We start from the raw sequence: 21313 nt of genomic DNA, 5'->3' as shown, positions 1-21313 counted from the left end.
AGTAGAGAAAGAAAATGTCAGAAGGAAGACGGGGAAGAATAGGTGACTAGATGCCTGGTTTCTGCTTTTGGAAATCTGCTAAAAAGCATCGAATTTCCAATGAGAGAACCACCTGGAGCATATGCACCAATCCCAAGACCTGTATCTGCTGTTAACTTTTTCTGCCCAATTAAGGGCAAAGTTAATGAGAGTGCAGGGGAGAGGTCCCTAGCCAGTATATAACACCTGTATTGCTGACTTCTTATAGGCCCATTGAAAAGTAATAATGATAATTAAGATAATAACAACAATTGTTTAAAATATCACATGCTATCTTAATATGACCACTTGTTCACAAATAGATCTGTGGCATCCATGGAAAACACTTAAACAAGAGAGAAAACGAAATTCCTTCTATATTGGTTATTGACATAAAACACAGATATTGAATTTAAATAGACAATTTCTATGAAATACAGATTTCAAATGCAATAACATCCAGGATTTCTACTGTCCTCAATCATGTCTGTCGACATCAAATTAAAGATGAGAGGATCCATAACCAATATAGAAGGAATTTCGTTTTCTCTCTTGTTTAAGTGTTTTCCACTTTTCAATGGGCCTATATTAAATCAGCAATACAGGTGTTATATACTGGCTAGGGACCTCTCCCCTGCACTCTCATTAACTTTGCCCTTAATTGGGCAGAAAAAGTTAACAGCAGATACAGGTCTTGGGATTGGTGCATATGCTCCAGGTGGTTCTCTCATTGGAAATTCGATGCTTTTTAGCAGATTTCCAAAAGCAGAAACCAGGCATCTAGTCACCTATTCTTCCCCGTCTTCCTTCTGACATTTTCTTTCTCTACTTATACAACTGTCTAATACGTTTACCTGGCTAAACACATATACACTTGTGACTGGCTAAAAAACTCAGCCACATAATACATGTTTATTTATATGTGTACTGCGATAACTGCTTGAATAACTGTCTATTTAATTTTGGGGATTATCACCAGCTAGCTGTATTATACAAATTACCTATGTCATATAGGATAGACGTTAATAAATGTATTTTTGAAACTTTGTTTCTGGCAGCAGGCCATAGATTAGTTTCTCTATACGTAATCATTTGCAGCAGTATAACCAAACAGTTATAGACAATTTGTAACAACTAGGATACAATAATCCACATAGTGAGAAGGACGCTACAGGGATACATTTTTGGAGGCATAGCCAGTTACACCATTAATTGTCTCATTTGAATATATGTTATATGTTAGTATGTTAATGTGAGTCCAATTTCTATAAATAAAAGTTAAGTTTTAGATTATTAGTAAGAGTGCCCCATAAAAAAGAGTTGTCTTTTTTCTCTTTGCATATTATGTTTACATATTATTATACAGGATGCAGTCAGAATGCCGGCTGTCGGTATCCCGGCAGCCAAAATACTGATGCAGGAATCCCGACACCCGTTGCAATCCCGACACTAATCACTCAATTAAACTCCGAAAGGGCCATGATACTGACACGTAATCCAGACAGCCAGCATCCTGACCGTAAGTATTGCCGCTGTGTTAGGTTTAGGGCCGGGGGGGGGGGTCAGTTTAGGCTGCAGGGGGAGGGTTAGAGTTAGGCTTCGGGGGAGGGGCGGGGTAGGTTAGGGTTGGGCTGCGAGGAAGGAGAGTTAGTTTTAGGCACCCCTGGGGGGAGAGGTAGGCTCAGGCTGCTGGGGAGCTTTACACAGCAGGGTGGGGGGGGGAGGGCACTCAGGTTTAGTCATCCCCAGGGAGTAGTTAGGGTCTGGCACAAAGGGGGGAGTTTAGGGTTAGGCTGTGGGAAGGGAGAGTTAGGGTTAGGAGGTAGTAGAGAGGGAGAACACCACCTACTCACTTTTCAACATCGGGATCCCGGAGTCGGTATTATGACCGCCGGTATCCCGAGCCCCGGCTTTTCATACTGGACCCTATTATATTATGTTGGAGCCTTTGTAAAATTTTGCAAGTCAGTTATGCAGACAGATATTTGGTGTGATGTACTAACAGTGATTGCGGGCCATCGCCGGTCATTGCAACGATGATAATCACATATGTACTAACATATGTGATTAGTATCACAATGCGATGCCAGGGGCCCCTGCGATCCCTGGTGGTCCAGGGGAGAGGGTATGTGGGGGCCTCCGGGGGTCTCTGTCACCTCCCAGCACCGGGAACAGACATGTGCTGGGAGGCCCTGGGCTCCCCCTCCCTGCAGCCGGAAGGACAAATGGCTGTGTTGCGTGGAGGAGGTGGTGGGGGATCATGAAGCCAAACAAGCACAGGTGAGGGGGGTGAGGCATGAGCAGCGGGTGCGACGGGTTGCGGAAAGAAGCTCATAGGCTTCTATAGGGTATCGCCATAAAAAGATGGCAATTCCCTCCGTGATGATACATGGGCAGCCGGGTCTTAGTACATGTGAAAATGTGTTAAAACGGGGGTTTTACTGCATTTTTCCCTTAGTACATCCTGCCCATTAGCTGTGTGTATTGAGAGTGAAGCGAGGGCATGTCTCCTGAATTGCCAGCTACGCAGAGTTTTGCATACACAAAGTTACACCTGTTTTGACTTTGAACTTTTACACCAGGGATAGCACTGGTGCAAGTGTGCACTGTTAATGATGAAGCTATAAAACCAAGCATGTGGATAGGGGTGGTCCGCTTACATAGATGTGTACAACTCAGAATATGTATGACCAATGTATACAAATTGATATTCTTGCAAGTGCAATTGCGGCAGACTTGCTTTTAGGTGTGCTTTCCCTAAGACAAAAATCACATTTGGCACTACCTAGAATGAAAGTATTCAATAATGAACAGCAGAGTTGGAACTAGGATGGCCAATTCTGGGATTGTGGCCAGGATTTTGGGATTAACCATCGAATTCTTTTTATTAATATTGGACAGCACTGAGCACCTTCAGTAGATGGCACAGACGCTGTCTGGCTCACCCTGCCCCCAGCTGTGCAGCTGCGCGGCTGTGCGCATTGTGAAATGATGTCAGAGGTCACGCCGTGCAGCACGACGCCAGCCATGACACCGGCTGTGTAGCTCGCAGCCAACCTTGCCATCCGCCCGATGCAAGCCGCGCCACCTGCCCACCCAGAGATGAGGGGAGTCACTGTGGGGGCTGGCTGGGGGGCATTAAATGAGATATATATTTATATTTTTTTACCTACCCAATCCCAGGAATCTCGGAATTAATAATTTTTCAATCCCAAATCCCGAGATTGATAAATCAGCCTGGGATTGACCTCCCTGGTTGGAACAGAAGACAATATAAACCTGTACAGTATAAGAGAATCCCTGTTACTTGTGTGTGCTTGAAGTTATCTGCTATTTTCAGCAGGGACATGCGGTGAGGTAAATGGCTCAGGAGGCACTGGCTAGTAACAGAGCCAGATTTACACACAGTATATTAGCCAAAGGGTTTATGTGGGCGGTATGCTGTTAAAATACCGCCACATGGGATCCCGGCAATCACAATGCGGATGCCGCGATCCTGCACAGCGGTACACTGCCAGCGCAGGACTGCCAACGTCACAGGTTTTTCTCACTCTGTGGGTGTCCACGACACCCATAGAGGGAGAATATAACCTGTGGCGAGTGCAGCAAGCCACCTTGCCCGCAGCGTGGCAAGCGCAGTTTGGCGAGCGCAGCAAGCCCGGAAGAGGCTAACTAGCGCTCGCCACTCTGCCGGAATCCTGGTGTTGGGATGCAAGCGTTGATATAATGACGGCCGGCATCCCGGTCATCAGTAACTCATACCGATCCCATGTGGGCATTATACACAGGTGCAGCAGTATACACCTCTGGAAATTTGGTGAGTTTTGATTAGAGATGTGCGGAAATAGACTTTTACTCTAGAGTTTTGACTATAAAAATGATTAGAATAGTGTAAAGAAGATATTTCTAATTTATCCTTTGTATTTTTCATATACTTTATATAGCCAAAACTCTGTATGACAGGAAAGGTTAGTATGACAGGAAAGGTTCTGCCTCACCTCACCGCATGTCACTGATTTTCAGAATAAAATAAAAATTAATGCAATATTTTCAATGTTATTTTTCTTAACGTTCTTTTAAATTACAACAAAATTCTGGTGTTTATATCAAACTTTTTATATATGTTATATTATTTTACAATAATGTTGAACAATTATGGACATATAGGATTGTTCTATACATTCCTGCACATGCTAAAATGAAAGATTTTACAGTATAATTTTAATTGAATGTAACTGTTTTTTCATTTTCAACCAATGTATTTACTATAGGTAGTTGTAAAATTGTATATGCAGTTCAAGGCTAGTGTGGTAGCAGACTTATCGAATGCAAATATTATCTGTGAATTTGTAGGAGTCTAGAAAAGAGAATAAGAAAAAGGGCCGTCTGGAGAAAACGGTGACTGAGACTAGGCCCAGAAACCACTCAACTGAAGAGACGACGGAAAATGAAGGTGATATCACCTATAGCACTGGAAGAGTTACCAGTATGCCAACACCAACTGTAACAGAGCCAGCTACAATGGGCATTATGAAGGAGGCACACATGAACCATGAGCTCTCTTTTGACACAAGCACAATTCTGAAAATCCATCCAACAGTCATTGGGAAGGTACAAGTTTGTAAATCGAAAGAAAAATCGTTAATGGAACCATGTTTTTTTCAGAATCTGCTGTATATAGTTTACACAGAACAAATCTTTAACTGAAAATGCTTTTCTCTAGACTGTTGTCAAATTTTGTTTCAGAATTACTGAAAACAGATTTACAGTATATAATTTTATTTTACTGTGCTGAATGCACAAAGGGCCTGATTCATATTTGTAAGCAAAGCAAATTATCAAGCAACTGGGTAGAACCATGTTGCACTGCATGTGGGGTAGATGTCACATGTGCAGAGAGATTTTGACAGCATTGACAGCACATCGCAAGCATTGCTGCAAGTTGAATTGCCTCCACTGACACTGTAATCTTTGCACACATGGGAGCTTATATTTTCAGTGCAAGTTATCAGTTTCAACAGTAAAAGTGCCATTAGTTCAGCAGCAGTGCTATACCAGTTTTAGTAAGTGATCCAGGTGAATGATTCCAGTGGAAATATTTGAAACAAGAAGGTGTTGTAAGGGGTGTGGATCATTGGGTCGACAGTAACTAGGTAGACCGTCATTAGGTCGACCACTATTAGTCGACAATGACTAGGTTGACACCTGAAATAGGTTGACACGGTCACTAGGTAAACATAAACAAGGTCGACATGGAAAAGGTCGACATGAGTTTAAAAAAAAATGGTGTCGTTTTCTTCGTAAAGTGACCAGCAACCCCAGTTAGTGCACCGTATCGCCTTGCATGGTTTGCTTCACTCGCCATGCTTCAGGCAAGGTGCCTCGTTCCGCTGCGCTCGGCACAGGTTACTATTCCCAATCATAGTCCACTTGGATCGTGAAGTATGAAAAAATTCAAAAAATTAAGAATTTTTTTTTTAAAAAATCATGTCAAACTTTTTCCATGTCGACGTTGTTCACGTCGACCTAGTGACCATGTCCATTTATAGACCATGTCGACCTAATGCATGTCGACCAATAGTGGTCGACCTAATGAGTGTCAACCTAAGTGCTGTCGACCTAAAGACCGGATCCCGTCGTAAGCTCTTTGGTTTTCTGAAATATCACTAAATTATCACCATGTAAAATATTTAAAAATGTATTTATTTATTTTACAATCTTCCTTAATTGTTGGTTTCTCAGGAAACAAATGAGAGCAATAAAGAGAAGAGAAAGAAGAATCGTAGTGTAACTTCATCCACCATACTTGTGAAACAGCAGGAGATCAGTGTAAATGACACACTGTTACAGAGACATTCTCTTCTGGATCTCCAGGAGACTGACAAGGAGCAAGGACTAACAAGCACACTGTACAGCTTCAAAGAGCAAGAAAGGATGAGGCCTACAGCCCCTGCACTGACTGTGTCTGACCATGGCCTCAGTACAACCGAGGACTTGGTAAATGCTGAATATTTTTTGTTTAAAAAATGCTAAAGAAATTTACTACATTACTGAAATTAAGCTACCTGGCTCCAAATGTGTTTTTACAGTTTGACATTGTTCCATGGGGGTCATTCCGAGTTGTACGCTAGCTGCCGTTGTTCGCAGCGCAGCGATCAGGCTAACAATCAGCATTTCTGCGCATGCGTATGCACCGCAATGCGCAGTCGCGTCGTACGGGTACAATGAGCATCGTGGGTTTGCACAGAGTGTAACGAACATTGACATGAAGTGGGCGTTTCTGGGTGTCAACTGACTGTTTTCTTGGAGTGCTTAGAAAAACGTAGGCGTGGCAGAAAAAACGCAGGCGTGGCTGGGCGTTCGCTGAGCGGGTGTGTGACGTCAAAAGCCGCCCCTCTGTCGTTAGAATCAACGCATACGAAGAGTCACTAAAGGGCTGGTCTTGTTTTGCACAAAGTGATTTTGCAGGCACTTTGCTGCACTACTGCGAAGTGAAAATACACTCCCCAGTGGGCGGCGACAATGCGTTTGCACGGCTGCTAAAAACTGCTAGCGAGCGATCAACTCAGAATGACCCCCATAACCGCTGCTAAAGAAACATACATCTCATTTACCTCTATAGGCATACCTCCCAACTGTCCCGATTTTTGCGGGACAGTCCCTTTTTTTTGGGACTGTCCCACCCGCGGGCCGCAGTGTCCCACGGTGGTGGTAATGAAGGGGGGCAGTAGGGAGGCTCCTGTCATCGCTGCCCTACTTAGCAGAGCAGCAGTGAATAGACACTGCGCATGCGCACAGCGTCTATTCACTGGAGACAGAGGGAGAGGGGGCATGCCAGCAGCTCACAGAGCGCTGGTCATGCCCGTCACTGATGGTAAAAGGGGGTGTGGCTCATGATCGCGGCACTGCCGCGAGGCAAAGCCCCCTTTTGATTAAGCCACATCCCTTTCCAGGAACGCGTGCTGCGCGCGCGAGGGAGCCCCGCTTCTAGAATTGAAGATGTTGGGAGGTATGCTATAGGTGCTCCCTAAGTATACCTCATCCAGGAGTTAGGACTGGGGTCTGATGTAAATGCTGCTTCTGAATGCATCATCTGCTTCTCTAGATCACAGGTTCTCAAACTCAGTCCTCAGGACACCACACAGTGCATGTTTTGCAGGTCTCCTCACAAAATCGCAAGTGACATAATTAACTACACCTGTGGACCTTTTAAAATGTGTCAGTGATTAATTAATACACCTGTGCACCTGCTGGGTTACCTGCAAAACATGCACTGTGTGGGGTCCTGAGGACAGAGTTTGAGAACCACTGCTCTAGATCATTCAGGAGCAGTGGCGTATCTATAATGGGTGCAGTGTGTGGTGCACACAGGCCCCTGGGGCCAGTGGTGCCCTCATCGTACACCATGCATCCATTTCTTCAATACTTACCTGTCTGGAGTCCTGTCTCGGTAGCAGCAGCACTGCAAAATCACTGGTCATATGGCACAGTACCCATTTTCCTGGGATTTTGCATATGTGCAGTAGCAAAAGTGGGTGCTGCACCATTTTCCTGCAGACCTACGCATGCATAGTAGACTATGGTACAGAGTCTACTAGAGATCACTAATGCTATAATGGAGGGGGCACGGGCGGAGATTGCACATGGATCCCCTCCTCCTTTAGTACGCCCTTGTTCAGGAGCCATGTTCGCTAAGCATTCAGTACTCATGCACAGATCTCACTGTCTGTTAGCATAGGCAAACGCAGGGGGGGTTTCCGGTTGCACAAAAAAAACCCTTCTCTTGGCAAGTGCCTCATATTTTGACAATAGCAATGGTATATAACACAGTTACAAGACCTGCAGCCACATTATGCAGTTTAAGGGACAGAGCTACTGCACATGCCGAATAGTAGCAGCTTCTCCTAGCAAGATTGCTGTGAGTAGATCCTCAATCAGTGCACTGGACCAGAGAGTTGCTACTAGGAACTAGAGACAGGAGCCTTATCATGAGGTGGGAGAATGTGTGCTTAGAAAGTGCAGTATTGCTTCTATTATGTTTTATATTAATTTATTATAGTATGTTTGTTTAACCTTTTTCTGACCACTTATTTATATTATTTAAATGTTTGATACAGCCTATACTAGAGTCCATCTATAGTTAGAGACCACCTATAGTGTTAGATATTAATACTTTGGGGTTGATTCAATTCGGCAACTTAAGAATAGCGCCGGGAATTAGCTCCCGACGCTATTCAATTCAGCTGCTAGTTACCCGCAATTGTCGGGAATTCTTCTCTCATCCCCAGGGGGGGTGAAAGAAGAAAACCGACAAAAGTGCTGCCGCGCGGCCGGTGCGAGGCTGATTCTGTCGGGAATCAGCATCGCCGCGGGTAGTTAAGTCGGAGAATGCCCGTTCTCCCGACAAAACTACCTGTTAAGTCGGCGAGAACGGGCTTTCGCCGACTTAACTTTAGCTGAATTGAATAGCGTCGGGAGCTAATTCCCGGCGCTATTCTTAAGTTGCCGAATTGAATCAACCCCTTTATTCTATACAGTATCCAGTATATAAAAAGACCAATGTTTACATTAATGTCCGGGGTCATTACTAGGTTCTTCTGCCACTCCCACAGACTCCCACACTTGCTCTAATATTCCGCAGAGTGGGAGAGGAGATTGTAGACTTCATTTGGAAACCCCCTTCTAGAGATCCTGCGTTTGCCACTGGTTAGTGCTGGCAGTTATCACCTCCTCTCCCACCTGTCAGCAGTGGTAGATGTCTGACATCCCAACTGTCAGACCTGGCACTGAGCAGTGGTAATCTAGTAACTATAAAACACATAAAATAATAAGATAAACATTTTAACCTTCCTGTGTTTCTATATCCTATTATCCTGAGGACTCGAACTGTCCAGTGCTCTCCTCTGCAACTCTGATGAGCTTATTTCAAACACACATCCATTTTGTTGGAGACTTGCTTGTTTAGAAAAGCAGTAGCACAAGATATGGGAGCAGTGCTGAACATTTTGACCCTTTGTGGCGACTCTCTGGATCAGAGAAACACTAGCAAAGCAGAACTCTTTATTTTATGATAACTTTGTGAATTTGGGAGAGAGGCTGCTGCTGACAGGTAATAGGTCAGTTGGGGAAAGAGGGCGGTGGTGGACCCGGGCTCCTCCAACAACTAGGGGACCAGATAATTAGTATCCTTACCCCCTCTCTGTGGCCCTGAAATACACAAAATCACTGCCCATGCAGCAGGCTGCACGCATATGCGCCTATGTAGATTTGCATGCATTTTGCAAGAGAAATAATGATTAAAAACTTGTGTAAGTATATGTGTGTAATTGAGTCTGTATACGGAGCAGAACAGAACTTGGATTGGTAAAAAGCTGCTGCTGCTACATTGTAGCACTTCATATACAGATTCAGAGACTCAGTCACACACAGATATACAAGTGTCATATATAAAACTTATCAGCACAGTGTACTTTTGTGTCCTAGTCACATTGCGTTGTGACAAAGATGTATTTTCGGCAAAAAAATGCCCAGCGCTAGAAGAGTCTCATACAACCTGGTCTGCCAAGAGGGGCTGTTTGGCTCCAGTGGCGGATTTTACCTATGGGCTGCAGGACTGCAGATACACCCCCTGCGCGTGCTCCCGCCGAGTACAATCCACCACTACAATGAGCCAGTTGCAGTCTGTTACTGCACTGGCTATGCTGTCACTGGCAGTGACTTCCTATCAGAGGCGTAACTAGGGATTTTGGAGAGATCAATAATGGTGCCCCCCCCTCCCGCCCCCCAAAAAAGCCCTACAAAGGAAAGTATGTGCGCACGCCACCAGCGCGCACTGAAAAAGGGGGGCGTGGACACTGAAAATGGGATGTGTCATCATGACACGCCAGCTGTTTCATGTCATACTGGGAACATTCTTTTCAATTCTACATGCACCTTACCATCATCATCTTGTGCACAAATAGGTGTAATTTTTGAAGGGGGGTATGAAAAAGTGAAGGGTGAAATTATGCGCGCGTGCTCTGGAAAAGGGGGTGTGACCACTCAACATGGGGCGTGTCCTTCAGTGTAGTATGACCCCTTATACTATCTAGTACTGGTGCCCCTTTCAAATTTTAGCACACGGTATGAGCTGAAATTCACATTCTAGCACATGGTATGAGCAAAAATTTACATTCTAGCACACGGTATGAGCCGAAATCCACATATAGCACACTGAATGAGCCGAAATGCACATTATAGCACACTGAATGAGCCGAAATTCACATTATAGCACACTGAATGAGCCGAAATTCACATTATAGCACACTGAACGAGCCGAAATTCACATTATAGCACACTGAATGAGGCGAAATGCACATTATAGCACAGTGAATGAGCCGAAATTCACATTATAGCACACTGAATGAGCCGAAATTCACATTATAGCACACTGAATGAGGCGAAATGCACATTATAGCACAGTGAATGAGCCGAAATTCACATTATAGCACACTGAATGAGCCGATATTCACATTATAGCACACGGAATGAGCCGAAATTCACATTATAGCACACTGAATGAGCCGAAATTCACATTATAGCACACGGAATGAGCTGAAATTCACATTATAGCACACGGTATGAGCCGAAATGCACATTATAGCACACCGAATGAGCCGAAATTCACATTATAGCACACTGAATGAGCCGAAATGCACATTATAGCACACGATAAGAGCCGAAATCCACATTATAGCACACTGAGCCGAAATGCACATTATAGCACACTATAGAGCCACATACAGAGCCGTTGGAAACATGGATAGGGACAGAGAGAGAAGGAGAGAAGAATGGAGAGAGAGAGGGGGGGCATGGGAAGGGATAGCGAGTGGGGGGCATGGGGATAGAGAGAGTAAGAGGCATGAGTGAGAGGGGGGCATGAGGAGAAACAGAAGGGGGGGAGAGACAGGACATGGAGAGGGGGAGATGGGGAGAGATGGGGGTAGATGTAAGATTATGCGGGACAAATGGTATCAGTGCACGTTAGGTGGGAGTGGCTAGGGGTGCGGCATCCATGTGGGGAGGGGGTTTGAGTTCAGCCAGCTTTCTAGGACCATTTTAAGCACTGGAAATACAGCAGTGTGGAGTGACCTGCCAATATGGATTGCAGTAAGGAAGGAAACAGTTAACAGTGTCTGCTGTCAGTGTTTGTACTCACACTGTGACCTGGTGCTGGGATGACATACTGGCAGGGAGATAACAGTGGAGAGGGACCTGACCTTAAGCCACTCATTCCTTTTTCAGGGACTCCTGGCACTTATGGCATGTTTGTAGCTCCCTGTGGACACCCAGGCTCCTGTGCAAATTCAATCATTGTTCCTGGGGGAACTTCTGGGATCGTCACAAGGGTGTGTGGCTTAACGCTGTTTCAGCAGCTCAATTGAGCCACACTGGCCGCGGCTGCAGGCACGGCTCGCACTGCCTAGAAACGGCCCAGACTCTGGCTATCCCCGTGAAGAGGAGCCGAGCCCGCTTGCTTGTCCAGCTCAGGGAGCGTGACGCTGTCACTGCGGTCACGCTCCTGGCTCCCAGCAGCAGCGCGTAGGAGGGAGGCAGGGAGCTGCATACAGCAGTGCGGGGCGGCGTGGTGCGGCGCAATGATAACGGGCGGCAATAGCGAGGGTGGGCGGCCATGATGCCCTGGCCGGCAGCACCCCCCTCTGCTGGGCCTGCTACGGCACCCAGGGCACGTGCCCTGCTCGACCCCCCTTAGTTACGCCTCTGCTTCCTATTGCAAATCCTCCCTGCCATTCAGTCCCACTGGGAGGTGTTCCCTCTTTCTGGGACTGCCAGAGCGGGCTGCAATTATCATAGAGCTGGCTCCTGTTGGAAGCCACTACCTATCTCATCTTCAGCCCTAGCTGGCTTCTATGGGCTGCAGCCATTGCAGTCCATAAAAGCCTGGGGTTTGTGCATGCGCACAAGCGGCGGCTGTCTGCTCCATTGTGCAGGTGCTGGGACCCGGCCGGCGGAAGGGGCTCTTTCTCCTCTCCCCCTCCCCCGGTTAGCCAGCACGGACAGCGGCAGGTCCCCTTCCTCCACAAAGGAGCGGGAGGCTGGAGCCGCAGCTCAGTAAAGAAAGAGCAGCGGATTGGCCACCGCTGGACTATGGGGTCTATTCATGAAGCAGTGAAAAGAGTGGAGAAGTGATCCAGGGGCGAAATTGTCCATGGCAACCAATCAGCTGCTCCGTACATTTGTATAGTATGCAAATTCTAAATGTTACTTCAGTGCTGATTGGTTGCCATGGGCAACTTCTCCACTGGCTTACTTCTCCACATTTTTCTCTGCTTCATGAATAGACCCCTATGTTACCACTATTCATATACGGGACAGGATTTCTACATGAACATTTTAACAAGTATTTTATTTTTATCAACCTATGCTTTTTGTCCACAGGAGGTGATCACTGAAGAAAATCCAGAGTCTCCAGAAGCTCAGGTATCAATAAATAAAATAAGATTTACATATAATAGAACACATTTAAAAATGTAAAACATACTGATCTTCAGTACAGTTTAGAAAAGCAGTACAACTAGCCAGGGGTGGAACAGTACAGTTGCTGGCCCCATTGGACAATTTTGGAAGATGCTGCTTTAACCTCCTCAAGTAAGTTTTGTTTGTTTTGTTTCCTCCTGATAGTTCATAACCATCGATAGTTACCCCATCACCTGCCATCCTTACTCCCGAGCCCCCACTCTGCTCTCAAAATTGCAGATCAGGGGCCTCATCTGAAAATGTGTGATCAGGCACATGACCCTACTCAGAATAGGCTTGTGAGAGAGAGCTTTGGGGGGAGGCTCAAAGGAGGGGGTAAGTCAGTTTTGCTGGGCTCTGTAGCAGCTGTATCACTTTTAGTTCCTCCCTTGAAACTAGAAACTTCATGAAATTACCATGTCATAATCACAGGATGCTTTTTCTTAATTGCTGCATTTGTCCTTGAAAGAAGCTAGTCACTTGCCTGCACTTTTTGTACATAAATATAACATTACTTGATATTCTGTAAATACTTCCCCACTTCTTAGCTAAATTTGGGAGGTACGCAACACGGAAAAGGGGGTGTGGCCTCTGGTGAAGTGGGTGTGGCCCGGATGAGTGGGCGTGGCCTCACAACACTAACCCGTTGTCAGGCATTTTGGGGGCATGCCCCGAGCAGCTGGGCAGCCCCCTGCTCCTCTCCCAGCTCTGAATAGATGCAATCTGCATGCGCAAAGCATCTATTCAGAGACCACTCGCTGCATTGCAGAGCAGCAGGTGATCAAAGAATCTCCCAGCGAAAGTTTTGCCTAGGGTACTGAGAAACCTTGCACCGACCCTGGCGACATGCCCATGTTTCCGGAAATGCAGGTTGGCACTAGCTCCTCCCAGCCACCAAATAGCCACAGCTTGTCAATCCAGCTGTGGCCTGCCCATGTACACATCCTGCACATGCGTAGTCCTCCCACCATCATAATTTAATTGTATGCAAACCATAAGGTTTGCGTACAACTATGAATCAGGCCCTCAGAGTAGTAGGCAAAAAAGACATAAGGAGGAGTTACTGAGTGGAAACTTACTGTAGCAGTTGCTAACATCTAAAATCTTACACACTGTGGATGCTTGTGTATAGTATATTAACCGCAGGGTTGCCAACCTTCTGGCTGCCCCCTCCGGGTGAAAAAAGCCAGCTCAGCCCTGCAGTGGGCGGTGCGGGCAATATGCGGCATAGTTGAGCGGAGTTTGCTGTTGCGTCATCATGGCCACGTCCCCGCTATACAATGCCGCCATTACAGGCATTGAACAGCGGGGCTACGATGATGCGATTCAGAACAAATCCCCTTAGACCAGCCTCTTGTGCACTGCAGGTGGGCAGCCGAGGAGGGGTTGCGGGGGTGCTGCGCCACTGCGGAAGGCTTGCCCCACCTTTCTGGGGTTCCTCCTGGCCATTCGGCGAGGTAGGAAAGTATGATTAACCTATTTGTGGGCGGGGTGGGGGGGAGGTTTGTACACATTTTTTTTTTAATGGTTTAGCAAATATGACAAGTAAATAATGAGCCAAGAAAAAGGCAAGAAATGCACACCCTCTCCCACTATACATACACACACTATAGAGTAGGTAATACATAAAATAAGACCATCACTAGGTATATGCATTTTATACATTTACAGCTTGTCTCTCACAATGAAATGTAATTGTGTATTAGAAAGAACCTATTACAAAAAAGAATTTCAGACAAGACACACATATTGTATTGTAAATTCCATTGTATCATTATAGCATTAATATATAAAAAGAATAGCATGCTTTTTATGTTGAATGAGTTAACATTACTACTAATCCATTATTAAATTTCTTGCATGTTTGACACTCTGCTCTTCATAATGGCTGCTGGTAATGTACAGGGATTGTGTGTGCAGAAGGTTCCTGTATGCGTTAGGCCTAATTGCAGGCTGTATGCGGATCCCTGTGTTTCCCTGGAATAGATTACATGTGAGCTCATAACCAAATCTTTTTTTATCATGTGTATTTCTCAGTTTGCAATTGGCAAAGCTTAAGGTCGGTACACATTAGGCAATGTGCTCCATGAGCGACATCGCCTAGTGTGTCCCCCTTCCGGCCCGGGCCGCCCAACGTGGGCATACACACTGTGCGATATCGCTAGCGGCCAGGCCGTGCATGCAGTTTTGGGCCATGAGTCCAAATTGAGCTGCATGCATGGGCGAGGGTCGTTTACGACCCACGGGCTATACACCGGCTGTCATATGCAGCATACACACTGGGCAATATAGTAAACAATTGCGCTCAGGAGGCTAAAAGTGAGCAATATCATTTACTGTATCGCCTAGTGTGTAAGCTTCTTCTTCCATACTATATATAGAACGGTTAATGAAAAATGATTTATGGGTAATCCCTTCTTCAGATATACAGTACATTGTATTTTTGATAGCATAAAACAATGAAATAATTGTCTGTATATTGTGATCCAAATTTGATCTTAAACCATCACTGCCACTATTACTTACAATTGGGTACTTTCACACGGGTGTGGGTTATTATATCTACATTAAAAAGATCTACAGTCAATAGGTCTACCACTAATGGTAGACATGCATTAAGTCAATAGGGTCAAAAGGGCGACAGGGTCAAAAGGGCGACACAGAATAGGTTGACAGTAGGAATGGTCGACGGGGTTAAAAGGTTGACATGGAAATGGTCGACGCAAAAAAGGTAGACACCATTTTTTTGTTTTGGGGGGTGTTTTGTCACTTTTCTGCAACAAACAAGCCCCATTAGTGTACTGTGGCTCCTCGCATGGCTCGCTTCGCTCTCCATGCTTTGGGAAGGTTACTATTCCCAATCGTAGTCCACGTGGATGGTAAAGTATGAAAAAGTTGGAAAAAAATTTAAAATGACAAAAAAAACTTGTGTCTACCATATGTGGGTCGACCATCTCATGTTGACCTTTTGATTCTGTCAACCTTTTAACCCTGTCGACCTGTTGAACTGTCTACCTTTTACATGTCGACCTTTTGACCCTGTCGACTTAATGCATGTCTACCATTAGTGATAGACCTATTGACTCTAGACCTTTTTAGTGTAGATTTATAGTCCGGATACCCTTTCACACATGTAACACACAACTAATCTCCCCAAGCATCTCATCTCATGGAGCTGTTGTACAGCAAAGTTGGCTTACAATGGGATGCTGTTATGTCTATTAAACAAATAGGACCGTTTTCTATGTTTAGCACCCGAAAGGATGTAAAGGGTAGTAATTAGAGACAATCATACTACTTTATAAGCCAGTTCATCGCTAATGAGTTTACACTTTACATGTATTTAGAAAATAATCATTGCAGAAAGCTAAAATATTCTACTAAATTGAAAGCAATTCCTACATTTTCTAAATTTAACTATGCTATATTTAAGGGGATAACAGCAACAATGCATTAGAAGTATCTGACCTAATGATAAACCCAGTTGTTTGGCCAGAGCTCCACTACCTTTACTGTAGGCCTCAAGTATAATTGCACCCATAGAGTTGGCCAGGTATCGTCCAGTGATGGACGTTACTCCCCAAGCTCTGGCAGCAAATCTAGATATCTCTGCTGTCTAGGTACCTGGGAAGCTACGTGTTTGCTTGTCCATTACCAAAAGATTGATGTAATGGATGCAAAGGATGTTATGACTCCTGTTTGAATACAACCCTGCATGCCACACTGCAGTCACAAACAGCTTGTATGGGAAGCAAACATCAGAAGACAAGATTATTATTATTATTATTATTATTATTATTTTATTTTTATTATGCTTAGATGATTTTATTTAAATCTAGAAACATTACACAATATTGTAAACATGCCTTACAATTGTGCCATAGTAACAGTTTAGATGTGTCTTTGTTTGGGAGCTGAAGAAGAGGGGTCACAAGCTTGAAAGATGATGGGGGAAGATTGATCTGGTAAAGGCTAAGCTAAAACTAGTTAAGTATGCTGAAGAATACCAATCCACAATCACCTGCAAAACATCAAAGTTCTTTTCAAGTGAGATCATGACAGTAATCAACAGACCAGCCTTTCTATATTGTGGAGATGCTTTGCAAACCAGCACGTCTGCACAGTAAGGCGACCCTCTCCCAGTTAAGATGCAATGAGTTTGTACTCTGGTTGGCTGATATAGTACATGCTATCTGGGCTAGAATCCTAATTGGACTGTGAAATAAGGACCAAGGTTCCAAGCCTATGAAAGTAAAACATCTGGCTTCTTAAACTAATTTTGTCTCTTGAATGTAGAAGTCACCTGTAATCTGGAGTTTACCTCATTATTTATTATTTATTTATTAACAGTTTGTTATATAGCGCAGCAAATTCCGTTGTGCTTTACAATTTGAAATAACAATAACAAACTGGGTGATAACAGTCATAGAGGTAGGAAGGCCCTGCTCGCAAGCTTACAATCTATAGGGAAATAGGCATATGTACACAAGGAAAGGTGCTATATTTTGCATAGAATGAGAAGACATGTGAGGATATGTGTGGACTGTACAGAGTGGATGTAATTTGATAGGAAGGTTTATGAAAGTTATGTGGGTGGTTCAGGAATTTGATACGCTTGCCTAAAGAGGTGAGTTTTGAGGGAACGCTTGAAGGTTTGGAGACTAGAGGAGAGTCTTAATGTGCGTGGTAGGGAATTCCACAGAGTGGGTGCAGCCCGATGAAAGTCCTGCAGTCGTGAGTGGGAGCGAGTAATGAGTGTGGATGAGAGACGCAGGTCTTGTGAAGAGCGAAGAGGTCGGGTTGGGAGATATTTTGTGATAAGCGAAGTGATGTACGTTGGTGTAGTTTGGTTAATGGCCTTGTGTGTGAGTAAAAGTATTTTATATTGAATGCGGTAGAATACAGGTAACAAATGGAGGGACTGACAGAGTGGATCTGCAGACGATGAATGTCTAGCGAGGAAGATAAGCCTCGCCGCTGCATTCAGAATGGATTGTAGTGGTGAGAGTCTCGTTTTGGGAAGACCAGTTAGGAGACTATTGCAATAATCAATTCCTCATAGAAGCTTCTAACTGGGAGTATTTGCAGAATTGGCCCAGTATGTTCCAAAACAGTACAATGCTCCATGCAGACAAACATTTTTCATGAACCACTACAAGAAGCAAATGATAGATCTCTTCTTAAAAGCCTAATTTAGATCCCAACTACATACCTGTATCAGCCCTTCCTTTTCTAGGTAAAGGTCATTGAGAAAGTACTGTAGTTGCGACTCATTTAACCTTAATTCTAATTGATCTCTCTTGTATTTGATACCATGGACCATGAAAGATACAATCCTTAGCTGGTTTAAATTATTTCTCACTGGCAAATCACAGATAGTGTCTTCAGGATTAAGCTTATCGTCACCAGTGCCAGTGCCATGTTGTGATCCACATGCTTCTATCCTATCTCCCATCCTATAAACACAACATGCAAAAGTTGGGTGATATAGATATCACAGCCTGGTCTTACAGATGGTGCACCACTGTACTTGTCCAATGCTCTTAGTACAGAGAATACAATACCGATAATACATGGTTATTTGAGCTCCAGGAGTGGATGATGCCAATTGGCTGCATTTCATCCTGATGAAACAGAGGTTCTTATAATAGGAGCTCACCGTCAAAGAACATGACAACAACTTTGCTAACTAACTACTGTAGACTTATTCTTGGGGGTTCACCGTTGTAAAATAGAGACCATGTGCAGAATCTTGGCGTTACCAAGCACTGTGGCTTGACACCTAAACATCAGGTATACAGCATTATCAAATCTTCACTATTTCATCTGAGGAACATACAGTAGCTACTAGAGTCATGTTCTTGATTCCTTCAGAAGATCTTCTTAAACTCTTACATATAGCTTCAGGCTTGGAGTACTTCACAAGTTGTAACAGGTACAAAATTATGGAGCTGGGCTTCTAACTAACACTTATTTTCTACTGAAGTCACTGAGTGCCTGTAAGATTGCGAATCTATTACAAAATTGGATTACTGAGTTTCAAAGCTCTACACAACCAGGTCCAATGTATTTGAAGCAGCTTTGGATCCCTCATATTTCCAGTCATTCAAATTCATCCACAGGAAAAGGATTCTTAGTAGTACCTCATTCATTTGGTGGTCCAGCTTTTAGCTTTGTAGCTCTAAATATCTGGAATTTGTCACCTTGCACAATTCAAGAGGCCTCCAGTCTATAAACTTTAAAAAACAGATTCAAGACTAATCTTAGTACTCTGGCATTTCATTAATGTCCCTCTAGTTACAAAAATGAATAAAAAAAATACATTCTTAGCTCTCTTTTCTATAGCCTGTTAATAAATAATAAACGTATAGTTGCCAGCGCTTTCGGTCCATTATTTTGGCAAACGTAAAGCACTGAGTCCTATTTAGAATTTAGTGCTATATAAATAATATTATTGTTATTATCATTATTATGATTATTATTATTATTATTCTTTTTTTTAAAAGATTTTTTTATATAAAGAAACATTACAAGGTATTGTAAACATGCCTTACAATTATGCCATAGTTACATTTTGGATGTGGCATTAGTATAAACAAAAGATAATACTCTGCATTCAAGAGTACAGATTTACATTGTGACATGATGAAAAAGAGAGACAAAATCATGATGCAGTTTTGTCAGATTTCATGGTCTTTGGTACTATCAGATGTGCAGGCATGTGATTCCATCTTTTTACATCAGAATAAGTAGATGGTATTTAGGTTGAAATAATATATAACAATGCAAAAGAAATGGCTTTATATTGTTTTCATTTCCTTCCAGTATAAAAACACTTAAATAAAATAGCGATTTTAATATAGATAAAAAAGAATAGATGGAAAGATGGAGGAGAAGGAAACTTAGGAAAGTAGAATAAAGGGATAAATTAAGTGGAGATGAGGGGTGAATCACAGACACCCAGGCCTAACACTGCCACCATCTCTCAAATGTATGTAATTGGCGGAATCTTGTAAGAGTATTCTTATTTTATACCTTATTGTTGAAATAAAACAGTGCTGTATTTGTCTTTTAAGATCAACATTCAAAGGGTGTAATTCAATTGTTTGAAAATTCGGTTGGGTGTCTCTTTTTTCCTGTCTATTAGATAGGAAAAAACAGACACCCAACTGACTTATTATACAATTAAATACTCCCCAAAGTGTCAATAAAGCTTTCCCAAATTGAAAACAATGTTTAATAGTGATCCAAAACTTCTTAATAACACCACAGTCCTATAGGCAATGGTATAAGGATGCTCCAAGGTGGGCACATTTCGTACATGCTGAAAAATTTGCAATGCCGATAAGGTGACAATGACTGGGGGAGAAGTAAGGGGGGTACACACTTAGAGACGTGTGCTGAGCGATCTATCACAGACCGCTCAGCACACATCTCTCCCCACGCTCAGCACTCACCGGCGATAGCCCCGTGCATCGCTATCATTATGGGGCATACACACGAGAGATCCATGCTTAATTTCTAAACAATCTAGTCAGATTGCTTAGATTTTAAGCACGGATCTCTCCGTGTGTACCCCCCTATAGCCTCTATAAAACAGTCTATACAACATATGTCTTATAAGAAGTAGTAGCAGAGATTGTTCGAAGGGAATATTATATAGTGAGCAAGATATCAGCCTCCATTAAATTCGGAAAGTGTGTCTGCCATTTAGTAATTCCCGTATAGAATATTCCAGTAAAAAAAGGAATTCTCAGTGTATGAAAAAATGAGCTATAGCTTTACCTGAATATCCAGCAGCATCCAACTGATTATCCCAATCCATGGGAGACAGGAAAGATAGGACTTTACTAGTATAGTGCTGTGCCTGTAAGAAGGCTAGGTCACGAGTCGGAAGCAAGTCATAATGGGTGTGTGACTGGGCAAATGTCAGGAGACGTGCTAGTAAGTGCTGGTAAGGTGTCTGACTGTGCACATACCCTGAGACCCTCACTTTCTGAATGGTTGTGCAGCAGATGCGTTTTGAAAGTTATTGTTACTCAGCAGAGGGAGATGTTATAAGTAACAAGCATGAATGTCAAATCTTTTGCAGTGTGCCATGTTGACCTCACTTAAGGAGTGGGTTATCAACCAAAGCGGCAGGATGTCATACTTAAGCATGTATAGAAAACAAAATCCAAAGCAGAAAGAAATTGTTTCTCCGAGGTATAATATAAGAAGATTATTAGAAAAACAAAAACAAATTGTGAATGAGAGGTTGTGGTGATTGTAGTTTTAATTCAGTTAAAGTTATCAATTATACTGTGACCACTGGGGAGGGAAGGTTGTACTGTAGATTCACGGGTCTCAATCATGTCATGGGATTTATAGTCTACTAGTTACCAGGGACGTGCGGTGAGCTAAATGGCTCAGGAGGCACTGGCTAGCACCAGAGCCAGATTTACTCCTGGAAATTTGGTTAGTTTTGATCAGAGATGTGCGGAAAAGATAGGATAACCTGCCATAGACTTTTTACTACAGAGTTTTGGCTATAAAAATGATTAGAAAAATACAAAGAAGATATTTCTAACATATTTTCTCCTACGTCCTAGAGGATGCTGGGGACTCCGTAAGGACCATGGGGTATAGACGGGATCCGCAGGAGACATGGGCACACTATAAGACTTTGAATGGGTGTGAACTGGCTCCTCCCTCTATGCCCCTCCTCCAGACCTCAGTTAGACTCTGTGCCCAGGAGTGACTGGACACACACTAGGGGAGCTCTACTGAGTTTCTCTAG

The 21313-nt window shown here is 43.6% G+C and overlaps 1 protein-coding gene across 1 annotated transcript in view; it reads left to right on the top strand.

The window, feature by feature from the left end:
- LOC134934577 (collagen alpha-1(VII) chain-like) overlaps positions 1 to 21313 on the top strand; it is an 817258-nt gene that overhangs the window by 349339 nt on the left and 446606 nt on the right. The window contains exons 68-70 of the mRNA XM_063929986.1: positions 4372 to 4629; positions 5761 to 6015; positions 12457 to 12498. Coding sequence (XP_063786056.1) covers positions 4372 to 4629; positions 5761 to 6015; positions 12457 to 12498 — 555 coding nt within the window. The remainder of the gene's footprint in view (positions 1 to 4371; positions 4630 to 5760; positions 6016 to 12456; positions 12499 to 21313) is intronic.

This window comes from Pseudophryne corroboree, chromosome 6, assembly GCF_028390025.1.
Source record: "Pseudophryne corroboree isolate aPseCor3 chromosome 6, aPseCor3.hap2, whole genome shotgun sequence".
NCBI classification, from domain to species: Eukaryota; Metazoa; Chordata; class Amphibia; order Anura; family Myobatrachidae; genus Pseudophryne; species Pseudophryne corroboree.
Note: the sequence above shows the minus strand (reverse complement) of the source record. Positions and strands in the feature narration are given on the sequence as shown.